Source organism: Mustela putorius, unplaced genomic scaffold, assembly GCF_011764305.1.
Source record: "Mustela putorius furo isolate JIRA1106 unplaced genomic scaffold, ASM1176430v1.1 tig00000127_pilon_pilon_pilon, whole genome shotgun sequence".
In the NCBI taxonomy this organism is placed as follows: domain Eukaryota; kingdom Metazoa; phylum Chordata; class Mammalia; order Carnivora; family Mustelidae; genus Mustela; species Mustela putorius.
The window spans coordinates 14,778,285-14,803,730 of NW_025421288.1; the positions used below are offsets into that span (position 1 = coordinate 14,778,285).

The 25,446-nt window shown below is 66.5% G+C and overlaps 1 protein-coding gene across 4 annotated transcripts in view; it reads left to right on the top strand.

The window, feature by feature from the left end:
* Positions 1 to 25,446, top strand: part of OSBPL5 (oxysterol binding protein like 5) — a 49,807-nt gene that overhangs the window by 16,451 nt on the left and 7,910 nt on the right. For 2 of the 4 annotated variants that reach the window (XM_045066409.1, XM_045066411.1), the window contains exons 2-13: positions 10,894 to 11,050; positions 12,952 to 13,034; positions 17,615 to 17,695; positions 17,958 to 18,059; positions 19,096 to 19,299; positions 19,841 to 19,925; positions 21,458 to 21,629; positions 21,861 to 22,056; positions 23,035 to 23,219; positions 23,807 to 23,888; positions 24,861 to 24,959; positions 25,285 to 25,381. In XM_045066409.1, the coding sequence (XP_044922344.1) occupies positions 10,915 to 11,050; positions 12,952 to 13,034; positions 17,615 to 17,695; positions 17,958 to 18,059; positions 19,096 to 19,299; positions 19,841 to 19,925; positions 21,458 to 21,629; positions 21,861 to 22,056; positions 23,035 to 23,219; positions 23,807 to 23,888; positions 24,861 to 24,959; positions 25,285 to 25,381 (1,522 nt within the window). In that variant the 5' untranslated portion in view covers positions 10,894 to 10,914. Of the gene's footprint in view, positions 1 to 1,399; positions 1,865 to 8,610; positions 8,712 to 10,893; positions 11,051 to 12,951; positions 13,035 to 17,614; positions 17,696 to 17,957; positions 18,060 to 19,095; positions 19,300 to 19,840; positions 19,926 to 21,457; positions 21,630 to 21,860; positions 22,057 to 23,034; positions 23,220 to 23,806; positions 23,889 to 24,860; positions 24,960 to 25,284; positions 25,382 to 25,446 lie in introns of those variants that run through there. The other 2 variants (XM_045066417.1, XM_045066416.1) reach the window with 2 other exon arrangements.

A 25,446-nucleotide genomic window follows, 5' to 3' on the forward strand; every position in this document is an offset into this window, starting at 1 on the left:
TGCTGGGGCTGGAGGAGGACGTGGGCAGCAGCGAGGCACCATTGGCCCGGGGACATGCACAGGTGGCGTGGCCAAAGGCAAAATGACCGAAGCTCTCTGGCTTTGGGGGCTGGGTGTGGAAGCAGGCCAGCAGGGGTGGCCAACAGCTTCTGGGGCTTGCTGGGGCTTCTGGTAGAAGGGCAGGGGCAGGAGGGTCTGGGGCGTCGTGCGGGAGGTGGCTGGAGCCCTGAGGGGGCGAGGGGCCCACGCTGGATCTGCTGAGGGCACTCGGCAGCAGTGAGAGGACCCAGGAGGTCATCAGCCTAGGCCAGGCGGGCGTGAGGGGCCATCCCGATCCCGGAGGCTCCATTGGGAAGCCCTGCCGGGAGTTGAAGGGTGACCCCCGGAGAGATAGACCATCGTCCTAACCCCAGACCCTGAAGGTGTCCTTCCTTGGTACGTTGGGACTTACAGTCGGACCAAAGTGAAGGGTCTCGGTATGAGTTCATCCTGGATTGTCTGGTGGACCCTAAATCCAGTGACTTATGGGAGACAGGAGAGGGAGTTTAAGACAGACACACAGGGACGGGGCCGCGTGACCTCGGAGGCAGAGGCTGGAGGGACCGGCCACAGACTCCAGACGCATGGAGCCCCCCAGGGGAGAGGCAGGAAGGACCGTCCCCCGGAGCCTCCAGAGAGTGCAGGGTCCTGCCCACACCTGCAGTTGGGACTTCTGGCCTCCAGAACCGGGACAGAATGAGTGACTGCAGCCAAGCTGTCCAGCGAGTGGCCAGCTGTCCGGGCAGCCCCAGGACACTCCTGCACCCCGCTTTAGGGAAACTTGTTAGATGTCTTCCAGAAGCCTTGAGACCCAGTGGAGCCGCCCTCCCAGCCCCACCCGGCCACCTCTATTGTCAGTGGCTGACACGGGGGCCGGACTTGGGGCTCACTGGGTTGCTTCTCAACTGGGGGAGTAGGAGGGGGCCAGGGCCCCGGGGGGAGCCCTCCAGGCCTTCTGCTTCCACCTCCACCGGCTGTCGTTGGCTCTGGGGGGGTGTCCGGCATTCTGCCCTGGTTAGAGAGGAGAGCCTGGAGGGGAGGTCATGTGCTCACCCCATGGGGGGCCCTCCCACACCCCGGATGATCCGGGAATCTAACCCCACCTGGCGCCGGGAAACCACTGGGACCCCAAGCATCACCAGCAGGGGCTGGGATAGGCTGTCTCTTGACACCGAGCTGAGGCTTCTTGGACCAATGGCACGTGCCCAGGGCTGGGTTCCCTGCGGTGTCCGAGAGGGCAGGCATTGGTGGAGGGACTGGGGGCTGTCAGTACCCAACCTGGTGGGCAGGTGTCCGTAAAGCCCACCCCGACCCGGAAGGACACATCATGACCCGGGGCCGGCCTCCCCTCACTCGTGGTGTCATTTTCAGCTGTCACCCGCTGTTCACAAGGTGCCTGCTGGTGCTTCATGCCTTGGGACTTGTCATCTCCTCCTGTGAGCGCGTGTCTGGGAACAGACCAAAATGCAGGCTCAGATTCCCGGCCCTGAGAGCTGTCGGGGGGCCCAGCCTTGGGGCTCCGGCTCTCCAGGGGTCTCTGGACCCTTCTCCGTGTCTCGGTGACTCCACTGGACAGCTCCCAGATGGCAGGATTTGGGGCTGGATGGCATCTGCTTCAACATCTGGAAAATGGGCTCGGGCGTGCCCACCGTGCTCCAGAGAAAGGCTCGAGGGTCCCGGGCCAATGCCACACAGCTTGGGGAGAGCCGGGGTCCCATGGTGAAATTCAGCTTTCTAAAGAAGACGCAGCTGCCCTCACCGAGCGCTGCCGCAGCTCCTTCCTGCACGGCGCCCGGCCCCGCCCCCCGACGTGTTGCTTTCGCGGGTGAGTCTGAGTCCCCGCGTGGACGGGCCACGGTGCGCTTCCCCATCGGTCTGCGGGGGGCTGGGCTGCCAGCACGCTTGGGCGGTCTTGAACATGTGTGTTCACGTTGCTGTGTGGACCTTTGTTTTCATTTCTCTCTTCGCCTCTTTAGGGACCCTTGGCATGGTCCCCCAGCCCCCCTGTTTTCTCGGGTCAGGCCGTGACACTTTCTTAGCAGGAAGTCAGGCGACCTCGTGCAGGCTTGGCTCAGGACTGGGATGATAGGCTCCCGGGGGGGCGGGGGGCTGGTGGGTGGGCCTGGGGGCCTGCAGACTTGGCCACCACACCCTGGAGATGCCGGGTCACCTTCCTGAACGGTCCCTTACCGTGGAGGACAGGAAGAGGTGCTTGGCTCTGTGCCTGCCTGGTCCCGCCAGACTCGCAGGCTCGCTTTCTGCGCCAGTCACGTGACTCCTGACGGAACCAGTTTCCCCAGATGCTGCCAGGGAGGGGCGGGGGAAGCCGGGGCTGTGGGCCGGCTGCAGCCCGACTCGGGGTCCCCGCCAGCTGCCACAGTCGCTTACCCCAGAAGGGCCCAGAAAGTGGGTTCCCTTCACACCCCAGCAGCTGCCCACCCAGCCCGTCAGCAGGGGAGTAAGGCCTCGTGCTGGAGGCTGAAGGGAGGGGCCTCGGGCCATGTGAGACCCCATCGGCTTCGCCCAGGAGAGGTGCGCTCGGCCGCTCCCCTGGTGGAACGTGAACCAGCAGGGCCCGGCCGCACAGCACGTAGTGGGTGCGCTGGGCTGTGGGCAGCCCCGCAGACATTCTGTTCTGCTCCGGCTCTCAGGACAGTCCCGGCAGCTGTGGGGCGATCCCCGGGGCTCAGCATCCCCTGCCCTAGGTGAGCTGCCGGTCGGGGGCCTCCCCTAAGCAGCCCCATGCCCCGGGCAAGTCCACTCATCCTCGGGGCTCAGTTACCACATCTGAGGAATGGAGAGAAGGCAGGAGAAGGGAGCATTTGGGGTCGTCTTGCTTTCAAGACGTTCCTCCTCCCAGCCCCTGGACAGAGGGGGAGGCCGGGTGGGGGGATCGTGCCTGCCGCCCTCCTCTGACTCACTCCGCATCCGGGGCCGGTGAGGACGCAGTGCAGGGGTGGCGTGCGCACGTTGGTGGACCTTCTGCCGTGTGAGAACTGGGACTGAGGGGGAGGAGGGAGTTCCTGGTTGACGCGAGGACTCCCCTCCGAATCCGGGGAAGCCAGGCCTCCCTGGGCCCCTCCATCCATGCGGCTCGAGGGGTGACCGAGCCCCGAACCCCGTGAAACCTGTGTGCACCTCCGTGCTGTGCAGGCATGAGCTTGAGCCCTTCTGGAAGCCCCACTGTGTGGGGGACCAGGGGCCGAGGGGCTGGACCCGTGTGCTGGGGCGGAAGGGAGTCTGGGGTCCGTGAGACACGTCCTGCCGTTGGCAAAAGGGGGTCACAGCTCTGGGTGGCATTTCCACCCGCGAGGAGGCCTTGGTGGCCCCTGCTAGCAGGGGCTCTGCTCCGCTCAGGGGGCAGGCGGGGCACTTGGTACCCATATTAAGGCTGTTAGAGCTGAGCGTCATTTGTAGGAGCAGAGGAGACAACAGGGGGCCAGGGTTCTGCCCTTCCAAGGCGGGGAGGCATTCCCGCCCAGGTCTGGACCTCGTTCCCAGCAGAGGAGAGTGGGGGCTTCATTAGGAAAGGAGCCTTCCCCCCCGACCTGGACGCCCATGAGTCCGAAGCCAGGCATTAAGGAGGGAGCCGTGGAATCGCCCGCCGGGTGGGCAGCCGTCCGACGTGTCTTCTGGGATGTATTTTGAATAGTTAGTTCTGGGAGCAACTTTAATCATGTTGACCCGGGCTCCTGCTCCTGCTCCTGCTCCTGTCTCAGCCCTCCTGGGGCCGGACCTTAGCAAAGCAAAGGTGCGCTGTGGACGGGAGGCAGCTGTAGCCAGAGTGGGGCAGGGCAGGAGCCGGCCGAGATCCTACTGTGCTCCAGGGACATCCCACCCGGCCCGAGCCCGCGGCCAGTTCTGGGACATGACAGCCGCGTAATTACCGCTCAGCGTCCGCCGGCCCGGATTCCCCCGGGGCTGCGAGCAAACCGAGGGTCCCCGTGTGCCCGTCGGCCCGGCCACCAGGGTCGCTCCAGCTCTGTCTGAGCCCTCCCTCAGCCTGGCATCCCCAGGTGGTGGCTTCCGTGGGGACGCGGCTCCTTATGAAGGGAGACCGCGCTGGTTCCCAAGGGCCCTGTCGCCGAGCCTCCCGGGGACCCGCGGCGCACCTGTGCTCCTCCCACACCGGGCTTCCTTCCTTTGGGCTTAGTGTTAGCCCCAGTAATAGTACACGTGTGTTGGCAAGCAGTGCACCCCCGAATGCTGCCTCCCCCTCCCCTCCCCCCACTCCCATCGGGGATGAAAGTGAGAAGGAAGAGCACTGTGTCTGCGTGTGCGGGTCAGGGTCTTCCTGGTGTGTTGGGGGCGGGGCTGGTGCAAGCCCAGAAGGGGGGGAGCCGGGAGCCCCCAGCAGCCTCCCAGTCGCTGGCTTGATGCCGTGCCACAGGTGGGTAGGGGGACACTGCCTGTCCCAAGGTCCCGGCTTCCCCTCTTTCTGCCTGGGGAGGGCCCCAAGACCAGGCTGGGCTGGCAGACGTGGTGGCACCGTGAAGCTCCAGGCACAGCCCTGGACCGGCCTCGGGGACAGACCAGTTGGATTTCTGTGGTGGGAAGGCTGGACGTCACATTTCCACACACCCCACGTAACCAGCAGCCCGGGACCAGGGGCTGTACAAAGGGGGTCCTTCGAGATCGGGGGCCCGTCTCCTCGAGTGCGCCAGGGCGTCCCCACCCAGTGCCAGCAGCTTGGGCCCAGGCAGGCTGGCATTTGAGACAGGCCACAAGAGCCCGTGAGGAGAGAGGGCACGGGACGGTCCGGCCATCCTGCGGGCCACCCCGTCCTGAGATGCGAGATGTGCAGAGTGGGAAGCCGCCGTCTGAGCAGGGAGGGGAGAAACCAGCCTGAGGGCTCAGCCTGCTGGTGGGGCCCGGCATGGGGGGCTGTCGGAGGGGCCCGGCCTGGCTTCTCCTCTGCACAGGCTGGTCCTCGGTAGGACTGTCACTAGGGGGGTCCCAGCCCGGGCCTGCTCCCGACTCCTCAGCCGAGGGCTGATGCCCCCGTCCAGGGCCCCAGCAGGGTTGGGCTCCCGCACTCCCTCCTCCCGGCCGCCCTGCCCCATGTCCTTGTTCCTGCTGTTTCCTGGCTCCTTCAGGGAGGGGTCCCCACGCTTGCCTACCTGCTGGCCCCAGAGTCCCCTGACGGGAGCAGCTGCAGAGGGTCCCGTGGGGGTGAGGGGGTGGGCCGTGGAAGAGACCAGGCGGGGGAGTCTGGAGGCGAGCATAGGCTTGGCCGCGCTCCTGGGGCTCTCCTGGGGTCAGCAGCGCTTGGCCGTCTGCAGCCCCGGGGTCCCAGCCTCGGGGACAGTGAGGCACACGTGAGCTTCGTCTCCTGGCAGCCGGTGGCCCACTTTGTCCAGCTTTCCTGTCAGAGCCCGCCCAGCCTCGAGGCTCCAGCCCGCGGGGAGGGGAGGTGAGCATTGTGGGCTGCAGACGGCCATGTGCCCGGCTCCAGCCACGTGCCCCGCTCTGGCGGCCAGCAAACCGCCTGTCTATCCCACAACCAGGGCAGCAGTGGCCGGTGGGGACAGCAGAGGCCACCCAGGACAGAGGCCAGCCCCCCCAAGATAGGGGTGAGAGCATCTCTCCTGGAAGAGGATGTGGGGCCTGAAGCCCCCTCCCTCTTACAGACGTGGACACTGAGAGTGATCCGGGGCCCCCTGCAGGCCTGGGTCGCCTAGCTGGCCTCCCAGTGCCCCCGTTCTGGTCGCCCTCCACCACACCCCTGCCCCAGAGAGCCCCACTGCCGAGCGGTGGCATCTGAAAATCAGTGCCCTTGCTGTCGGGACAGAGGGCAGGGTCGGGGAGGGACACGGTGGGGTCAGGCCCGCAGGGGACCACGTGGAGTCCTGCCGGGGGACCGGGTCCCCTAGAGCTGGGTGGGAACAGTGTGTGCCGGGGAGGGCGGGCGGGCGCGTGCCAGGGCCCGGTCTCAACCCCCAGCCACATGGCCCGGCTGAGCCAGCCTGGGAACACCCGGGTCAGCAAGCACTTCCTGCCACTTCCCCAGGGCCCAGCCACACTTGGCGGCCGTATCTGGGAAGTGTCTCTCCTGCCCAGGCTCCTGCCGTCACCAGCCTGGCCCCATCCGCTCCTTTCTGGGCCTGGGCTTGGGCCTCCAAAGTACAGAAGGGACTCGGGGCTTGACGCTGCATCGCCAGAAAGGGCACGGGAACGGGTCCCGCCGCGGGCCCTCCCCCCCCCCCCTCACCGTTTTCCCTTTGGGGCCTAGGTTTCTGCATCTTGAAAACAGGATGGTGAGGTCTGCCCCCATCTCTCCTGTACCGTAGGCAACCCCTGCAGTGGAGGACATGCATGGAGGGGCCCGTCCCTGGACGGACTGGAGACACCCCAGCTCCAAAGCCCCTTAGGCCCCAAACACCCCGGCCCAGATGCATTGGGGTGGGCACGGCATGGTCCCGAGGGACCAGCTCCCACACCCCAAAACGCACGTGGGTGCTCTGAAGAGGCTGCAGCTCCCGTGGCCCAGTTTGAGCCCAGGTGGTCGCTGCCGCCCGGGGACCGCAGCCAGCCCAGCATGCTTCTGGAAACCTCTGCTGGTGTCTGCTCTCTGGAAGGGCCCTCCCTCATTGCTGGGCTAGACCATGAGGCGGCCTCCGTGGGGGGCTCCGGAGCCCCACGAGGCTTCCCACCGGCAGGGTCCTCGGGGTCACGAGCCTTGGGACCTGCCGAGCTCTCCGTGGGCTGGGAGGCTGGAGACCCAAACGGGTGGCCTCACGTGGCTTCATCCCTGAGCAGCTCCGTGATTCCGGAGTGTTTTCCCCATAGCCTTTCACAAGCCACCGGGTCCAGACAAAAGTGCAGGCACAGCCACGTCGGTGGTGCCATGGCCGTGGCGGTAGTGGCCAGACCACAGGCACCCGTGTCTCCTGCTCCCACCGGCGACGGAGAGGAACCTCCATTCATAGACAGGTGCTCGGAGGTACACGCGGCCGAGAGAGGCCCATAGCCGTCAGAGTCTGGACGTTTCTCCCCAGCTCTGTGTGGCCCCCAGACCTCTGTGGGGTGGAATGTGTTCAGAATTGTCCCCTCAGTTCTGTGCCTGCGGTGGGGATGGAAAGTGAGTTCGTTCTTTTGGATTCTGCTGGATTCCTTCTTGGCCTCAGCCCTCCCACTGAAAGCTGAGGCTTGGCGAGTTTTGGCCCAGATAACCAGGCTGTGCGTCCCGCCTGCCGAGCCCCGATAAGGCACCAGTGACCTTTCTTTATAAGGGTCTCATTGTTCCGGCCCGAGGGTGGGCGTCTGGGTGGTGGTAGAGGGGACTGTGCTCGGTGGCAGGAAACTGCCCAGGACGCAGCTTGCAGTGGGGGGCAGGGCACCGTGCTGGCTCTGTGCCTACACCCCAGGCCTCGCTCTCGGCCAATGGGCCTTGGCTCAGAATCAGGGAGCCTGTCACCTGGCAGGTCCCCAAACTAGTGTTTGAACTCGGGAACATGGGGCTGGCCCAGGCCGGGACAGAGTCTGACCTGTACCTGTCTGCTCCGGGCCAGCCCCACAGGGGAGTGTGGCCCACGGATGTCCGGGGGCTCTCATGCCCCAGGCGGGAGACTGGAGGGGGTACCCCTGAACCCTTGGGCAGCTGGAGCCCAAGCCCGGGTGGGCCTTCGGTTTGCCCATCATGGGTGCAGCCCTGCGGGGGGGCTGGCTCCGTGGGGGCTGTTTCCTCATCTCTCCTCGCTCCCCTCTTCAACCCTCTCTCCCTGCCCTCAGGCTCCGGGGTGGGCTGCGGGTGGGGATGCCCCTCCCAGGGCCTGTGGGCCTTCAGGTTTCACCGCGAGGAGGACGCCCAGCGTCCGGGTCGGTAGTCCGGGCAGCCCGCAGCCTCCCGGTGCCCGGTTCCCCGGCCCCCATCCTGCTCCCTGCCAGCACCCAGAGCGCAGGGCTCGGCCCTTGGCCACACGGGGCTCTCTGACGTTCACGCCCCACGCCACACCTGGCTTGGCAGGCAGGCGGGAACAGGAAGCTCTCTGGGGCGGCGCTGCAAATCCTCCCAAACCAACCCTGGCCGCCTCTCTGGGATCCGCCCCTGACCCGCAGGAAAGGAGGAACGGGCCGTTGGTCCTGTGGCCTTGGCGCACCGCAGGGACCTCCGGGGTCCCGGAGCCCTGGGCCATGCTGCGAGCCCCTACTCCGGGCTTGTGTGGGATAGACAGTGAGCAGGACAGACAGACGCCACCCCCTCTCCTAGAGTGTGCGGCGTCCTGTGGGGAAAGCACGAGAGAGGGACACTGAAGGTTCTGAACTCCCAGTGCTATGTGGAGAATTTGCCTACGTGAGGGGAGAGGGGGCAGCCCTCCGGGAAGGGGCATTGACGCTGAGTGTGGGAAGGGCCCCACCAGGCAGAGATGGGGGCCAGGGCGTTCCAGGGAGGCCCTTGGGCACGGGCTCTGCGTTTCCCAGGGACAGAAAGGGGCCCGTGTGGCCCGGACAAGGAGTGGGAGGAGGGGCGGGGTCGTGGAGGGGCCGGGGGATGGGCGCGGAGGGGATTGGGTCTGGACTGTGTTCCGCCGCTGGGGAGATGTGACCTGGATTTACTTTTGCTGTGGATCCAACGGCCTCGACCGCGGCAGAGAGAAGCACCCAGTGTCCACAGCAGCCGGGGCGGGCAGTGGGAAGACAAGGCCGCTGTGGAGACCCTGCGGCCCTACTGAGTAAGAGGGCTGCGCGCCCGATCCGAGGGGGCTCCTGGGGGCCCAAGCCCGAGGTGGGGCGTCGGGACAGAGGGGACGCCCGCTGGGGCACACCCGCACTGCGTTCGGCGGGGAGGGCGTCTGTGTCCGCATTAGGTCATTTGAATGTCACCTCTGATGGGTCTGATAGGGGGTCACCTGGGTCACCTCTGATGGCTAAGAGAGGGGAGGCGGGATATCAGGCTGCTCGGCTGACGGGACGGAAGGATCCATGGAGGAGGGAGGGAGGAGAGATGAGAGGTCGGTGGACAGATGGTGGACGGACGGACAGAGAGGCGGATGAGGAAGGAAGGGTCAGCCGGTGGATGGCGGGTCGGGGGGGAGGAGAGAGAAGACGGTGTGGGACGGTGGGGAGGGACGGCACAGGTGCACGGGCGGGGGAGCTCCCAGAGTCCCGTGGCCTTCAGCCGTGCCAGGAGAAGGCCCGCTGTAGGGTCTGAGAAGGTCGTGCCCTTCTCAGGGCACAGGATCCTCGTGCCCTCCCCACTCCGCCCTGCATGGAGCTGAGGCGGCTGTGAGCCGGTCTCAGGCGATGTGGGCGAGACTCAGGCCCTAGCAGAGGCCCCCGGGGAGGGAGGCCTGCCTGTGCCACCGGCCCTCGTGGCTCTCCCGGGGGCCCCTCTAGGTCCAGGTCATGCCTGACTTCCCTGGCAGGCTGCCCCTGTCCGCTGACCCTGCCACGCACGGGTGCGCCGCCCAGACGCCCACCCTGCTGGCCTGGTACCCGGGCTGCTGGACGCTGAGCCGAGGCCTGGGAGTGCGGGCGGGAGCGGGGTTCCGCCGTCGGTCCCAGGGGCCTCAGGCTTGGGCCTGGCCAGTTAGTAGCTGTCTTGACCTTGGGCCAGAATCCCACCCTGTCTGAAAATCCGTTTCCCTGTCTGTCAAAGCACGACGGCCACAAGCTCAACCCGGTGACAAGGTTAAGAAGGGAGGGTCTGGGGGCCCGGGGGCCTTCACTCTGACCCCAGGCCGGGGCTGCCATGAATGCTTGGGGGCCACCCTGCCCACCCCCAAAGCCCTGTGCAGTCCTCTCTCCCACCAGGCCCCAGCTCCGTCCTAAGAGGCCCCGGGATCTGTCCTGGACCTGGCGGGAAGCCGTGGGCCTACCCAGTGCGGCGGCCCAGGCCCCAGACCTGGCAGTGAGGCGGCTCCATGGGCCTTTCCCGAGCAGGTCCTCAGGCAGTGGACGGAGCACGGGAATGGGAGCCAGAGTCTCTGTCCGGCACCACCCCCGGCCGTGACCATGGGCAAGGCCTTTAGCTCCTCGAGCTGCCATTTCCCCATCTGTAGCGTGAGCTGTCAGCCCCTGGGACCTACCGTCACTGGTCACCTGCTTGCGCCAGGCCTGCCCCGGACCCTGCTGTGAGGGGACAGGGGGACCCTGGAGGAGGCCCAGGCCCGCTCAGGAGTGCTGGTCTGGGCGGCCGCGGGGCTGTTTCGGGCTGGCTTTGGGGTGGGAAGGAGTGCCGGCCTTGGGGAGAGTGTGAATTAGGGCACCCCTGGCTTTGCACACCTCTGCTCTCTCTGTGTGAAGCCGCTGGGGCGCCAGCAGCAGAGACCCCCGTGGAGGAGCCCCAGCAGCGGGAGGACAGAGGGAGTGCATGGCGCAGGGTCCCAGGGCAGCGGCCTCACCGTTCCCTCTCTGGGGGCAGTGCTCGTCCACCACCCCCCTGTGTGTACCAGCAGCCACCTCCCCACCGAGAGCCCCGTCCCCGGGGAGGGAAGGTCTGGAGGCCCGGCATGGGTCAGTGGCATATCTCAGGTCCCCATGGCTGTGGCCTGGGTCCGACAGAACCCATTTAGCCGGGCTTGGGGGCGGGATGCTGGCAGAGAGGGGTCCTGCGGCACCCTGCGGCACCCTGACGGGCCGCACTCGGCTGGGCTGGGTCCCAGTCCTCCCTCGCCTGCCCTGGTAAGCCCAGGCATGGCCTTCCCTGGGCTCAGTGCCCCCCACTGGCCCACGGGCCCCCCAAACCTCCTCGTCTGTTTCTGAGATGCCCCAAGTGACCGGGTCACCCCTGCCACGCACCCCCAGCCCCGGGAAGTGCCTCTGTCCCCCCGTCAGGGTGGGTGGGAGGCTGCCCACCTGGGGCCACCCCTGCTCTGCACATGAGGTGTGACTGCGTCTCTTCCTTCCTTCCAGAAGCCTCCCAGTGCCCAGGCCATGAAGGAGGAGGCCTTTCTCCGCCGCCGCTTCTCACTGTGTCCACCTTCCTCCACCCCCCAGAAAGTCGACCCCCGGAAACTCAGCCGGAACCTGCTCTTCGGTGGGGAGAATGAGCTGTACCCCCTCAGCCCAGGTCAGCGGCGGCACGGGCTGGGGGACGGCACGGGCTGGTGCGGCCCCTGGGGCCTGGGTCCTCCCGGCTTTGCGTGCGGCTCTGTGACCGCAGGCGGGTCCCTTCTCCTCGCTGTGCCGTCCCAGCTCGTGCGGGCGACAGCCGTGCTTGGCTAACCCCTGCCCGGGGGCTGGGCTGTGCCGTGTGAACAAAGGGTTAGCGGGGCACTGGAGCCCTGGGACCATGGGGCCAGGTGATGGTCTCTTGGCCGTGGAGGTTGGCAGGGGGCCCCCCGGCCCCAGCTCTGAGGGCACTCCTCTGTGGAGAGGCAATGTAGAGGGGCGGTCTCAAACCTAGCCCCCCAGGACAGGCAGCCTGAGTCCCAGCCACCTGGGGCCAGCAGCAGGACCTCCCGGGCCTCAGTTTCCTCATCTGTAAAATGGGGATATTAGTACCCTAGTCCAGACTGGGGCTCTTAGGCCTCTGGTGATAAAGCACTGAGCCCACCGGGCACAGGGCACAGGTCACCTGCACCTGCTGGTGCCTTCCTGGTTCCGGGTGCTCTGTGCCCCATCACCTGATTCCGCACGGCCCACCCAGTGGAGCCTAAGCTGAGCGTGCTGTCCCTGTCTGCGACTGCTGCCCCCAGAGAGGCTGGCCTTTCCTCCCGTCCTGGGAGACCTCGCCTCCTCCCACAGCTGTCCCTGCCTGGCCTCCCCCAGCCCCCTGGCCCTCGCCCACTGCCTGCCTGAGGAGGGAAGAGAGCAATACCCGAGGCCTTCCTGGCTGTGGTGTCCGTCCTGTCCCCGGAGACTCCGGGAGAGCCTCAGGCCGACATGCTGTCAGGACTTGGGGGCTTTTGGGGACCCCCGCCCAAAATCCAATGGATTATGGAAACAGGCCACATCGAAGATGCCTTGTCAGGTGACATGGGCCAGAGACACAGGACGGCTGGGGAAATACGTCCGACCTCCGTTCTCTGCCACCGTGTCCTCAGGAGCCCGGGGAGGGAAAGGATAGGTCCCAGTTGGTGGCCAGTCTCAGGGGTCTTTGGACCCCCGAGGGGCTTCCCCATGTAGTGTCGGCCCCAGCAGGCAAGGGACCTTCTCCGGGAGAAGAGCGGACAGGTCCTGGGGACAGGGGTGAGGAGGGAGGCCTGGACGGAGCAGACAGACCGGTCAGTACCCTGCTCTGACGGCCGCAGGGACAGAGCTCCTCCCTTACGGGCTCCGAGGGCCCTCAGTCGTCCCAGGCCAGCAGGCAGTGCCCACACTGGGAGGTGACAGCGGCAGGACAGGCCGTTGAGTTGAGGGGCCTGGAGGGAAGGGCGCCCTGGAAGCAGAGCAGAAAGCCCCTGCGCCCCGAGCCCGCCCCACCAGGACGGTGCTCCCCCTTCCCGGAGCAGAGTAAGCTGGAGGGTGTAGCCGCCGTGCCTCCTCGGAGCCCACCCCTCGTCCCCTGGCCCCTGGCCCGCAAACCCATCTGGAAACCCGCTCCAGAATAGATGGGGCGGGGGAAGGGTGCTCGTTTCCCCCGGATTGAATCCAGACACTTTGCTGGGCTGCTTCCCCAGGAGAGCCAAGCTTTCCGGGGGTCAGGGTTGAGAGGGGACACCAGGCATGGTCCGGGCACCCTGAACCCACCACGTGCCTCGGAACTGGACACCGCATTCTTCCTCTGAAAGCAGGGAGCCTGGCCTTGTGGGACCCCAGAGGACGTGCTGCACCCGCACCCCGGGTGCCTGGGCTCCTCCTGCCGGTCGTGGGAGCTGGGCCTTGGCTCCAGGGTCCCTCCCGGCGGGGGACCCCGGCTGGTGGTGGTAGATCTCGGCTGGCTTGCTGCCTCACGGGAGGCTGGGTGCCCGCCGGAGGGGCTGGTTGGCCCACCGTGCCCTGGTCCTCACCTTGGCCACTGTCTTGCAGGGAAGGACATGGAGCCCAACGGCCCGCTGCCGCCGAGGGATGAAGGGCCCCCGACCCCGGGCTCTGCCACAAAGGGGCCGCCGGTAAGAGCCTGGCTGGGGGAGGGCTCAGGGACAGGGGTCTGCCCAGGGAACAACAGAAAGTAGCTGGGGGGTGGGCGGAGCCGGGGCACCGGGCCCAGCCTGCCGTCCCCAGCCGTGTGTGCTAGGAGGAGCAGCTCTTGACGCCGCATCTGGGGAGGCTGGGACGAGGGACAGAGGGACAAACAGAGCTTGTCAGCTGGTTCACCGGGGCCCCTTCTTGGCATAACACGGGCGGGGAGGCCGGGAACTGGAGAAGGTGGGCTGCTTCGTGGCGTTTAGGGGCAGAACGTACCGTGAGAGGAGGCCTTGGAGTCTCTGTGTAGGGCACCCCCGAGGGACCAGCCGTGCCTCCCTCCGCCTGTGACTTGCTGTCCCTCCAGCAGGGGCGCCCGTCTGAGGGGTCAGGGCGAGTCCTGGCAGCACGCGCACACCCCCAGCCCACCCGCCGCGTGCTGCCCAGCCCAGCCCCCCTTCACCCAGGCCTGGCTTTGCCCCTGCAGGCAGAATCCGCACCCCGGGAGGGTGCCGAGGCCCCGGGCACCGCGGGCAGGTTTCAGGCACACCCTTCTTCCCCCAGAGGGTGTCGGGCCCCCGACACTGGTGGGGGTTGGTGGCTCTCGGTTCTGGTGATGGAGCTGGGGAGCAGTGCAGACAGACCCCAGGTCCCCCTGCCCAGCCCCCTGCGGCCCCGGTGCTCTCGAGGGACGGCCTCATTGCTCTCGGACCTCGTGTCCTCGTCCGTCACACGGGGCTTTGCTGCGGCTCGCGGGGCCTGTCCCCGCGTCTGCCTCAGGCGAAGAAGAAACCAGAGCTTTGGGGGGTGCACCCCGCTCCGGAGCCTGTGTTTCCCTTTTACCTTCCTGGACCAGGGCAGCCCGCTGCGGGCGGAGCCGCCAAAGCACACTTATTTTCTTACTTATTTTATCTAATTAAGACTTTCTTTTCCCATTTTTCATTGCAGTAAAATATGCACACCCCCAATTTACTGACCTGTGTGTCTCTAAGCCCAAAGCTCGGGGGCGTCAAGCACCGTCGCACTGTTTTGCAGCCGCCCCCCATCCGTGACCGGAACATTCTCTCTCCCCAGACAAAACTCGGTCTCATAAGACCCCGACCCCGTCCCTCCCGCGGCCCCGGCACCCCCTTCCACTCTCCGGAGGCGTTTGACGCCCCTAAGGACCTCATACTCATACACATAAATGCTGCAGCATTTGTCCCTCCGTGTGTGGCCTGTTTCGCTCCGCATCACGTCCCCCAGGTCCATGGGCGCTGGCTGGTGTCAGAATGTCCCGCCTTTTCAAGACTGGGGAGTCCTCGTGGCCTGGACGGACACTTTGTTGACCCCTGCATCGGTCCCTTGGCAGTCGGGTTATTTATTTTTTAAGATACAAGCTTCTGGCACAAAAACACTGAAAACATAGTTGCGTCCTTCCACAACCCAATAAAACACAAACACCGTCAGACCCACGTGACTGGGCTCGAACCTGAGCCCCCGTGCATCCGATAATTAGGTCTGAGCTGCCCGCGGGGCCGGGGGTGCCCGGGGAGGGCACACGGAGAGTGCGTTGGTCCTGGTCGGGGGCAGCACCAGACGAAACGAGTTAAACCTGCAGCGCCAGAGCCTGGGGTGGGAGGCGGAAGGAAGGGCTCCCCTGTGCACCCCCAGATTCCCAAGGGCGGCTCAGGGCTGCTGCCAGAGACACAGCCCGAGAAAGACACAGGCTAGGGTGGTGCTCCATCTTTTTTGTCAGGTGGAATCCGAGGGTCCTAAAACCAGCCTTTGAAAGTGGGTTCCGGGACATTCATTGCGTCTGCAATGCCTTGCAATCGCCGCCTCTGTGTAGTTCCAGAACATTCGGGTCCACCAGCCCAAAACCCCGCCCCCTCACCAGCCACGTGGCCCTGACTCTGCCTCCCGTGGCCGTGGCCTTGCCTGTCTGCAGGTTTCGTGTCGATGGAATCTTGCGGCGAGTGTGGGCTCCGTCCTCCGAGCCTGTTCCAAGACCCCCCGGTCCGCAGCGTGTAGCCGTGCCCCGCTCCTGTGTGGGGCTGAGTCTCCTCCCGGTGTGGACGGCCCACACCAGTCTGGTCCCTCCATCCACTGGCAGGCATCTGGGCTGTCTTTGTTCTTCAGCCCCTGGGCCGTGTAGGAGCCCCTAAGACCAGGATCGTGGGCCCGGGGTTGCTCCCGGGTCACGTGGACTTCTCAAGCTTTCTGTGTTTAGCTTTTCAGGGAGCTGCTCCACTCGCCCACACAGACAGCATCTGCACCATTTCACAGCCCCACCGGCACGGAGGGAGGGCTCCCTGTTCTCACAGCCGCACCATACTTGGATTTTCCGGGTCTTTCCTTAATCGCTATTGGAGTGGTCCCAGCGGTGTGCGGTGGTCTCTCTGTGGTTCTGATGTGCTTGTCCCTAGTGACCAGTGACCTGTCACTGGTGCTTCTCGACCATCGTAGGCCTCTTTTGGAGACATGTCTGTTCGGGTCCTCTGCCCATCTTTGAATTGTTGTTGTTGGGTTGTAAGAGCTCTTTACAGATTGCTGGACACCAGATCCTTGTCAGGTGTGTGATTGCAGTGCAGACGGTTTCTTGAAGTCACTTACAGGTTGCGCGTTTGCGGTCAGACTCCGGAGGTCCCCGCTCTGGTCTGCGTTTCTCCTGCGTTCTGCACTGTGTTGTCACGGTGCTATGTCACCTCGCTGTGCCTCAATGTGCAGCAGTGTGCCGGTGGGCGCGGTAGGGCCCAGGAGGCCTGGGCTGGGTCCCGGGGTGGCCCCGAGGACAAAGGAGCTGCCAGGCAGGGCTGTGGTGGCTGGAGCCCGAGTGGCCTAGCAGGACGGAGGCCCACGGGGAGTTGGGGCACGGACGCTCCGTCCCGCCCACCTTCCCCAGGCCCCGAGCCTGCTTCTCGTCCTCTGTTGCCCGGAGCAAGGACAGCGGCACCTAGCCCCGCCTGGAGGAGAGCTGGGCGGAGGTTCCCTCACGCATTCACTCATTCGTTTCAAGATGCCTACCACACTCCCCGCTGCCGTGCCCGGGGTGTGCTGGGCTGTCACTGCCCCGGCAGGAACTGTAGAAGACAAACAGGATGGTCCTCATGGCATTCGTCACAAGCAGTACTAGGCTGGCCATGGGCAGGTGTACAACCTAGGGCTCAGGGGCCAGCAGGGCGGGCACAGCCATCCTCCCCGTCCTGGGGAGTGGCTGGGAGGGGCCTGAGGGGGGAGCAGGGGCTTCCCTCAGCAGGGAACAGCATTCCAGCCTGGGGGCACAGCCTGCGTGAGGGTGCTGGGGCGCTGGGCGCGAGAGGCCCAGCTCCCCAGGAGGACTCTGGGGGCACCTCCGTGGGTCAGCCCCGGCCCCCAGAGGCCTGTCAGTGGCCAGCGGTGGGTATATACGTCGTCACTTCCGCTTTAGCTCAAAGACAGCATCTAGAGCAGAGTCCCCGTGGCCCCTCGTCCCTCCTGCCATCAGTCCTAGCTCGGCCCCTTGGGAGCTGTGTGACCCCGGGCGGCTTCTTAGCGTCTCTGTGCCGTATCTCCTCATCTGCAGGATGTGGAGAACGAGACGGAGCCCCGGCTCTCGCAGCTCCAAGAGTCGTGGGTGGCCTGCGTCTCCTTCCCGCCCCCGGTGCCCAAAGCCATGCCTGGCACACGGCGCCGTGGGGCCGACCGGCCTGCCTAAGGGTGCAGGTCCCAGCCCTGCAGCGTCCTGACTCGCAGGGAGGTTCTTGCCCTCTCTGGGCCTCAGTTTCCCAGCCAGTCAAATGGGACAGTGACTGGGCCCATGGCTCCAGCGGGCCGGAGGCTCAGGGCGACGGGGCCTCCCTCCCTTGTGTGGGGGCTCAGGACGGCGGTGGCGGGAACGCCCAGGGCGCTCAGCCCAGAGAGCAGCGCAGGGCAGGCTGGCGCTTTCTGGAAAGGACCAAGAGCGAGTCTCTGGGGCTTCGTGGCCCCGCGGGCTCTGTCTCAAGAGCTCATGCCGCCATCACGGAAAAAGCAGCCACGAATCGTAGGATTTTCACGTCTCACAAAATAAGACTCTTTGACTTTCTTTTCAACCACTTAAACATGGGAAAGCTTTCCGACCCACGGGCTGCACCGAGACAGGTAGAGGGCGGGACTCAGGCCTTGCCTCGATCTGCCCTGCCTCCTGGCTGCCCTCACCACGCCCGGGCCTCAGTTTCCCCTCTGTTAAAGGCCACGGCCCCTTGCAGCCCCAGACTCCTGACTCCTGCTCTCGGCCCACAGCACATCCAGCCCAGGAAGGCCCAGCCATCTCCTCGGTCCCCTTGCCTCGCCGCAGCCATGGGCCACTCCCAGGGCACCAGGGACGAGAGTCCCCACTGCACTGCGGCCCCCCGCCCAGAGGTGGGGCCCATGGCCGGGAATGGGGTGGATGCTCCCCGGGCACCTCGGAGCTCCTGCTGCTGAGCCGAACAGGGTGTGGCGCGGTGAGGGACAGGAGCAGCTTTCTGTGACCACAGGCCCACCGGGCCGTCCGCCTCCCCCTCCTCGGCATACCCCAGTCCACGTGCTGATGCCCCGTCCGCCCCCACCTGCGTCTCTCTTGCAGGCAGAGTACAGACTGTACAATGGTTCTGACAAGGAATGTGTGTCCCCAACAGCCAAGGTCACCAAGAAGGAAGCTCTCAAGGTGGGCCCGGGCCCGGGAAGGGGGACACAAGGGTGTCCCATGCCAGAGGAATGGGCGAGCGAGGTCATCACGCCCCAGCCTGCCAACGGGTGGGGCAGACCACGTCCTGGCCAGCTCCCCGCCCCCGCACTGCCTCTCCTCCCCCTCCCTGCCCCGACCTCCCTCCCCCGCCCCAGGCTGGATCGTAGGGGTGCTGGCGGGTGGGACGGGGGCCAGCCGGGCCCTTGTCCCTTGACGTTCCCGCTGGGTGCCCGGGGTCCAGGCACAGAAGGAGAACTACCGGCAGGAGAAGAAACGAGCCACAAAGCAGCTGTTCAGTGCCCTGACGGACCCCAGCGTGGTCATCATGGCCGACAGCCTCAAGGTACGTGGGGCAGGCAGGTGTGTGGTCTGGGCTTGGCCACCTCCACGGTCACTCAGGAGCAGTTCAGCATGTTTGGGCCTGTGGTCTGTGTCAAGGTCCTGAGGCATCCCTGACCAAGGACCATGAGCCGGGGGCTTTAAGACAGAAAGGCCTTCTCTCCCAGTTCTGGAGGCCAGCGCCCGAAATCAAGCTGCAGGCAGGGCCTCAGGCCTCCAGAGGCGCTAGCGAGGCCCCTCCTGGCTCCTCGAGCTGCTGGGGGCTCCAGGCATCCCCGGGCTGCAGGACGCAGCTCCCGGCCTCTGCCTCCACGTGGCCCTGTGTGCCTGTGTCCAGATGCCACCGCCACGTCAATGTGGCCTCGTCCCCACCTGCTCCAATCTGCAGACGCCCCATATCCGGTTGAGCTGGGGGCCCCGGCCTGCAGATGGGGGTCCCAGGAGGCGCACTAAGCCCCGGGTTGGGGCACAGGGGTGGGGAGGCTGCGCTCTGCCTTCTCGGGCTGGGGTCAGAGGCCCGCGTTCAGTCCTTACTGAGTCCCGGGGACGTGTCTGCGCGCCCCCGCAGTCGGGGGAGAGCTGCCAAATCCTGGGGTTGTCTCAGAGGCCCAGAGGGACAGGCCTGTCCGCACGTGGTCATCTGCGAGGACCGGGGCCTCACATGGGCTTTTTCCCCCAACGCACAAAATTATGTATGAAAAATGAGATGTCAAAATGGGTATTTCTTGGGGATGAGAAAAGACATGATGAGTGTCACGGCTTCCAGAGCTGGCGACAGTCGCTGGTGGCTGGCTGCTCGCGGGACCCCGGCAAGGCCTTGATCCTGGCCTTGGGCCTCCCCAGGAAGTCTGCTCCCAGCTGCCAGGCCCGTCTGCAGACTGGCGACCGTCTGTGCACGCGTCCCGTGCGCTCCCGCTTCCGCGCTCCTTGCGAAGCCGGAACAGAGCTCGGCCCGCCCCAGCGCCGCCCCCCGCCCCGCCCAGGCTGCCCAGGTGCCCCCGGGCTGTTGGCCTCCCCGACAGCGGCGCCCCTCCCCACAGATCCGGGGGACCCTGAAGAGCTGGACCAAACTGTGGTGTGTGCTGAAGCCGGGGGTGCTGCTCATCTACAAGACGCCCAAGGTGGGCCAGTGGGTGGGCACCGTCCTGCTGCACTGCTGCGAGCTCATCGAGCGGCCCTCCAAGAAGGACGGCTTCTGCTTCAAGCTCTTCCACCCACTGGACCAGTCCGTCTGGGCCGTGAAGGTACCGCGGGGGCCCGGGGTCCAGGGCGCGGGCCCCAGGGGAGGAGTGGGGCCTCGGGGGACGACCCCTGGGAGGCAGGCCCTGGGGGGCGGCGTTCCAGCTGGGCCCGTCACCACTCTGGTGTGGGGGCTGCAGGGTGGGTCTCTCGTGTGAGCCGCTGCTCCCGGCCTAGGACTCACGGGCGTCCGGTTATCAGATGAAACCCAGAAACCCAGTTAGATTAGGATTTCGGACGCACCGAATCGTTTCTGTTGGTGTGAGTGTGTCCCCAATAGTGCACGGGCGACGCTTCTGCTCTTCTGCTCTGGTCTTTCTCTGAGATCTGAAGCGAAGCGGGCTGATTCTGGCCACCCTAGCACAGGCGCCCAGGGCTCAGGGGCCGAGCAGGGAGCCAGCGGCTCCTTCCCTCTGTCGCCGGGTGCCTGGCCCCGCCTGGCGGGTCTGCGGCCCCATGTGTATCGGCGTGGGTGTGCACGTGACTCGTGTGTCCCCCAGTCCCTGGGTGTCCCCCCCGGGTGACGCCGGGTCTCTGTCTCCCCAGGGCCCCAAGGGCGAGAGCGTGGGCTCCATCACGCAGCCCCTCCCCAGCAGCTACCTGATCTTCAGGGCCGCCTCTGAGTCGGACGGTGAGTCCCCACCTGCCCTGTGGGTCTGCCCAGTGACCCTGAGGGAGGAGAGCACTGCAGCCGGCTTGTAGAGCAGGTGTGCGGGGCTGCTGTTCAGGCGCTTCCACTGCCCCCCGAGAAGGACAAGCCTGGGCTTGAGTCGGGCAGGCCTGCCACTCGCTAGTACCTCCTAGGGCCTCAGTTTCCCGAAAGTAAAACAGGAACGGTAGGGCCCGGCTCCACGGGTGTTAGGAGAACCGCATGACCTGATTTCAAGTTGCCAGGTCACAGCCACTGCATGCCAGGCGCTTGCCGGGCACCCATGAATCAGGAGGTTCTACCCACATGTGACGAATCGGGGCCTCGGCCACCTGCCAGCAAGGAGAGCCACAGCCTGGATGGGATCCCAAGTTCCCGGGACTCCCCGATGCCAAGCACGCTGTTGGGGCGCCCTCCAGTGGCTGCTCCGGGTAACGCGGCTGCCCCCTTCCTGGCCCTCAGGGCCCAGAGCCCTGGGCTGGTGGTGGCCACCCCTTGGTGGACAGACACCACGTCCACGCTCCGGGAGGGACCCGTCATGCTCTCCCGGAGCCCACATTCTGAGGGGAGAGAAAAGCAGCCGTCAGACGAGGCCGATGGGGCTGCGGCGTGAGCTGGGTCCCTGATGGGCCTGGACAGCGTGGGCAGGGAGGGGCCCACGGCCCCTGCGGGTGTGAAGGCGGGCTCCCCGGAGGACGAGGAGGGGGCCTCGGAATGGGAGAGTGCGGGGAGGCTCGTCCTCTGTGGCAGCTGCAGAGCTGGTGTCCTGCTGGGGCTGCTCCTCTCAACCTCCTCTGCCCCCACGATGTTCAGCCCAGGCTGGGCCCACAGTGACATCCCGTGAGAACCAGGGCCACCAGCCCTGCAAACCCTTGCCTCCCTGGGACACAGGGGCACCTCAGTGGACACATGTCCCCACAGCTGCTAACACCCCGGGGACACAGAGGTGGTGCTGGCTGAGCCCCCTGGCCGCCTCCACCAGGAAGGCAGCAGGGCTGGGGGGATTCGGTGGCTCTGCCCCGGGGTCCACTCACTGCACTCCTGGCCCAGCCTCTGGAGCTGACTTTCGGAGGCCCCGGCCAGCCCTCCAGGACGCTCCAGGCCCCTCCCCAGCCTGCCACCCACCCTCCGGGCCTGTGTTCCAGGCCCGTGGGAGCCCCCGTGGCCCCTGAGACCTGTGGCAGGCAGTCCTCCGGAGGGAGGGCCTCCTCCCCGACTCTGTGTGCAGAAGCGGCGGGTGTCTGGGTGGAATTTGGGCTCTGAGTCTTGCTAAGGTGTGACCTCGAGGGCGTGCTGGGAGCGTCCTGTCGAGGGCATCCCCCCGGGCAGGCGTCCCCCCCGACCCGGGCCTGCCAGCTGAGCCCCCGTCCTCCACGTCTGCACCCCCCCAGCCCACCCCCCCACACGGCCGCAGTCCCTGCGTCCCAGGAGGATGGGGAAGGGACAGGGCGTCCCTGGCAGAGGAGGGGCCTCCCCCCGGGTGTGGAGTGGGCTCACTGCATGCCGCCCCGCAGGCCGCTGCTGGCTGGACGCCCTGGAGCTGGCCCTGCGCTGCTCTAGCCTCCTGCGACTCAGCACGTGCAAGCAGGGCCGCGACGGGGAGCCTGGGTCTTCGCCAGATGCGTCACCCGCCTCGCTCTGTGGGCTGCCCCCCTCGGCCGCCATCCATGACCAGGACCTATGCCCGTGAGCAGGGGCGCGGCGGGCAAGGGTTGGTCCCTCCCAGAAGCCCGGGTCTCCTGCCTACTGGGGACCCCAGGACCCTGGTTGTTGCTGGGACTCCTACGTGGGGTCTCCTAGTATGTGGGCGGGGCCAAGCACCGGGGAGTCTGGTCCCCCAAACCTCAGATCAGGGGCTGGGGGCACCCGGGCCGTGCCTCTGACCGGGGGGACCCACGGTGCGCTGTGCCCCTCCAGGCTGAACGGGTCCTCCCTGGAGAATGACGCTTTTTCAGACAAGTCAGAGCAGGAGAACGCGGAGGAGTCAGATAACGAGACGCAGGAGCACAGCGGGAAGACCATCGGGAGCGGGCGCGCCCAGTCGGAGACCCTGGAGGGCCCCGTGCCGAGGGGCACCACGTACGTGGAGCAGGTCCACGAGGAGTTCGGGGAGGTGAGAGCCCACCCCCTGGAGAACCGGGTGTCGCCCTGCACCTCACCCGCCTCCCTGAATTGGGGTGAGGGGGTGCTTGCCGCGCCCCCGGGGCTGGGGGAGCAGATCGGGGGGCCACAACTCGGAGAGCGTGGGTGGGCCGTGAGGGCTCGGCTGAGGGTGCTGGGAAGACCACTGGGGCAGTTTAGGCGGGGCCCCCTCGGGTCCAGGCGAGGCCTTTAGAAGCCCAAGGGATAGAGGGAGAAGCCCTGGGCCCACTAGGCTGCTCCGGGGGGGCCTTGCTCCTGGATAGCCATGGAGAAGAGCCACCAGGAGCCTGGCAGCGGGGAGTAGGGACAGGCCCATGATGGGGCTAGATGATGCCGGCGAAGGGCTTGAGGCAGAGAGCGGGCAGCCCCGGGGACCCTTCTGAGGCTGAGCACAGGCAGGCTCGGCTGAGCACGGATGAGGGGGCCGGGGGGACCTGGCAGGAGATCCCAGGACAGGTGTGCAGGCACAGAGAGGCAAAGCAACTTTTCGAAGGCGGCCCAGCAGGGTCGTGACGGATCCTGATCCTCTCTGGGGGCGGCTGCCGTCGGGCCACAAGCGGACAGCCCTGAGTTCACGTCCCACTTTGGCCTCATGCCAGCTGTGTGAGCCTGGGCAAGTCACTTGTCCCTTCGGTAAGGCCAGGGCGACCACAGTGTGGGTCCCAGGGCCAGTGCGGGGAGTCAGCATGGGGAGCAGGAGGGGCACACGGGTAGCCTGGACGCTCCCTGCCTCCTGTGCCCAAATCCGGCTCCGGGCCTCTTCCAGAAGCCAGTCTGAGCCCACCCGTGCCCGTCCGGGCAGGGGTCGGACACTTGCCAGGGAGGGCGGGGACAGGACAAGGCAGGACAGGCCAGCCAGGCCTCGGAGGGGCGCCTCCCGCAGCCAGAGCCTGCCGCGCTCCCTGCGGCTGCCTGGGGCCGGGCCCGACAGCAGCGCCTCTGCCAACAGCTGGGCCAGGCGTCCCAGGTGGAGACGGTGTCGGAGGAGAACAAGAGCCTGATGTGGGTCCTGCTGCGGCAGCTGCGGCCGGGCATGGACCTGTCCCGCGTGGTGCTGCCCACGTTCGTCCTGGAGCCCCGCTCCTTCCTCGACAAGCTCTCTGACTACTACTTCCACGCCGACCTGCTGTCCAGGTGAGCGGGCGGGGGCCGCCCCACACGCCCTCAGACCCCAGACGCCCCTCGGCATCTCCCCCCACCACCGTGGATGTTTCCGGAGGGCCCCCCCCCCGCTGAGCTCCGCCCGAAGTCCCTTCCAGTTCCCCTCCTAGTGGGCCCAGTCCTGCGGGGCAGCGGTGTGTCCAGTCAGGGCCCCCCCATCAGAGATGACTGTGGGGCCGTCCCCAGCACCTTCTAGCGTCCTGAGTACCGGACCCTGGCCTCAGTGCCCTCGAGCTGCCGCTTACAGGCTGGAGAGGCTGGAGAGAGCCGGAGGCTCAGGGGCCTGTGCAGCGGACCTGGGGAGCTTGGGAGCTCCCGGAGGCCTGCCTGGAGGCAGAGGCACCCTGCCAGGGCTGAGCCAGAAACATCCTGTCTGCCCCAGCCCTCTGGTTAGGTGGAGAACCTGGGTCTCTGTGGGAAGCTAGGAAACTCCCCGCTGCCCCTGGACTGGGAGGGACAGGAGGGGCATGGGTGACCCACGGGGTGGGGGGGGAGGGAAAGCAGTCGGGGAAGAGGGTGGCCCGGCGGGAGGGCGTGAGAGGGTCTCCCGTCTCTCCCAGGGCGGCTCTGGAGGGGGACGCCTACAGGCGCATCAAGCTGGTGCTGCAGTGGTACCTGTCTGGGTTCTACAAGAAACCCAAGGTAAGAGGGGAGACCCAGTGTGCTCTCCCCACCCAGCCCCAGTTTCCTGCCCCTCAGAGAGCCTGGGGCCACGCCAACCCCACACAGCCTGGAAGGACCCTGATGGTCCCCACTGTGGCCCCCGGTCCTCAGAGATGGGGGCAGCGCCCTGACCCACCACCCAGGGACCCCCTAGCCAGGCCAGGCCTACCGGGGTGGTCCTGGTTCCCTGCAGGGCCCAAGCGGGACTGGCACACCGTGGAGAAGCACTCACAACAGTGCCAGGAAAGGGGCTTTCAACCCTGCACCTCGGGGAGTCCCCTGGGACCTGTGGTTTTCGTGGTTTGTCTCATACTCATGGAAACCTTTTTGAGAACCCAAAATGCAGACCCCGCTGAGCACAGGGTGTTGGGGATGGGGGAAGGGAGGCACCCACACAGCTGGAAGGGACATGTCTGGCAGGTGGCATAAGGGGCGGTCGGCTGCCTCCCACCAGATCGGAGGTCTGAGCCCCGGAAGACGGGCTGTCCTGAGCGGGAGCAGTCCCCGCCCCCCAGTGGGGATGACCTTGGGCCATCTGGAGAGCGGGAAGGTGGTGAGCAGGGCAGAAGAGGAGGCGGGGACAGGAGCTGGGGTTTTATCAAACAGGCAGTAGAAGCCACGGGTGCCTTGAACAGGTTAGGCACCTTCCATCCAAAGTCCAGGGACAGCACGCCCAGGGGTCTCAGGTCCCCCCGGCAGCCAAGAACTAGACAGGACATCTCAGAGGCTGCCCCCAGGACGTGAACTGAGGGCAATGCACGTTCTCCCCAGAGCACAAGTGGGGTGAGGCCCCCCGTGCTGGTGTCAGACCAGGCCCTCCCGTCAAGAGGGGTAGTGGGCCCTCCCCGTGGGCACCTGAGGTGTGGGCAGTGGGCAGCCCCCACCTTGGCCCTCGCTCCACACCCCATCCCGCGTGGGTCCTCACAGGAGCTTTCCACTCGTTGCTTGCAGGGGATCAAGAAGCCCTACAACCCCATCCTGGGAGAGACCTTCCGCTGCTGCTGGTTCCACCCCCAGACCAACAGCCACACCTTCTACATCGCGGAGCAGGCAAGCCCTCCCCATCCCCACCTGGACACTGGGCTCCACGGTGGGCGGAGTCTGAGCCCTGCTTGCATTCTGGGGGTTCCCCCAGGAGACACAGGCCCAGCGCTGTGACAGCAGGAAGTGTTTCCTCGGGTGGGGAGTGGGGGGTGGTGGGTGGTGGGGAGCCTCCCGTTCCCCTGGGGCACTGCAGATCGCCACCTGGCCCACGACTCCGTGTCTGCTTCCCCGGGCAGCCGGCGTGAGTGTGGGAGTGGCCCCACGCCACGGGGCAGAGGGAGCCAGGCTCTCCCCTCCCCCCGGCCATCCCAGAGCACCTCTCTGCTCACAGGTATCCCACCACCCGCCTGTGTCCGCCTTCCACGTCAGCAACCGGAGGGACGGTTTCTGCATCAGCGGTAGCATCACGGCCAAGTCCCGGTTTTACGGTGAGCGGGGGCTCCCCGGGCTCTGCCAGAGCCTGTGGGACATGGGGGCAAGGCTGGGCCCCCGA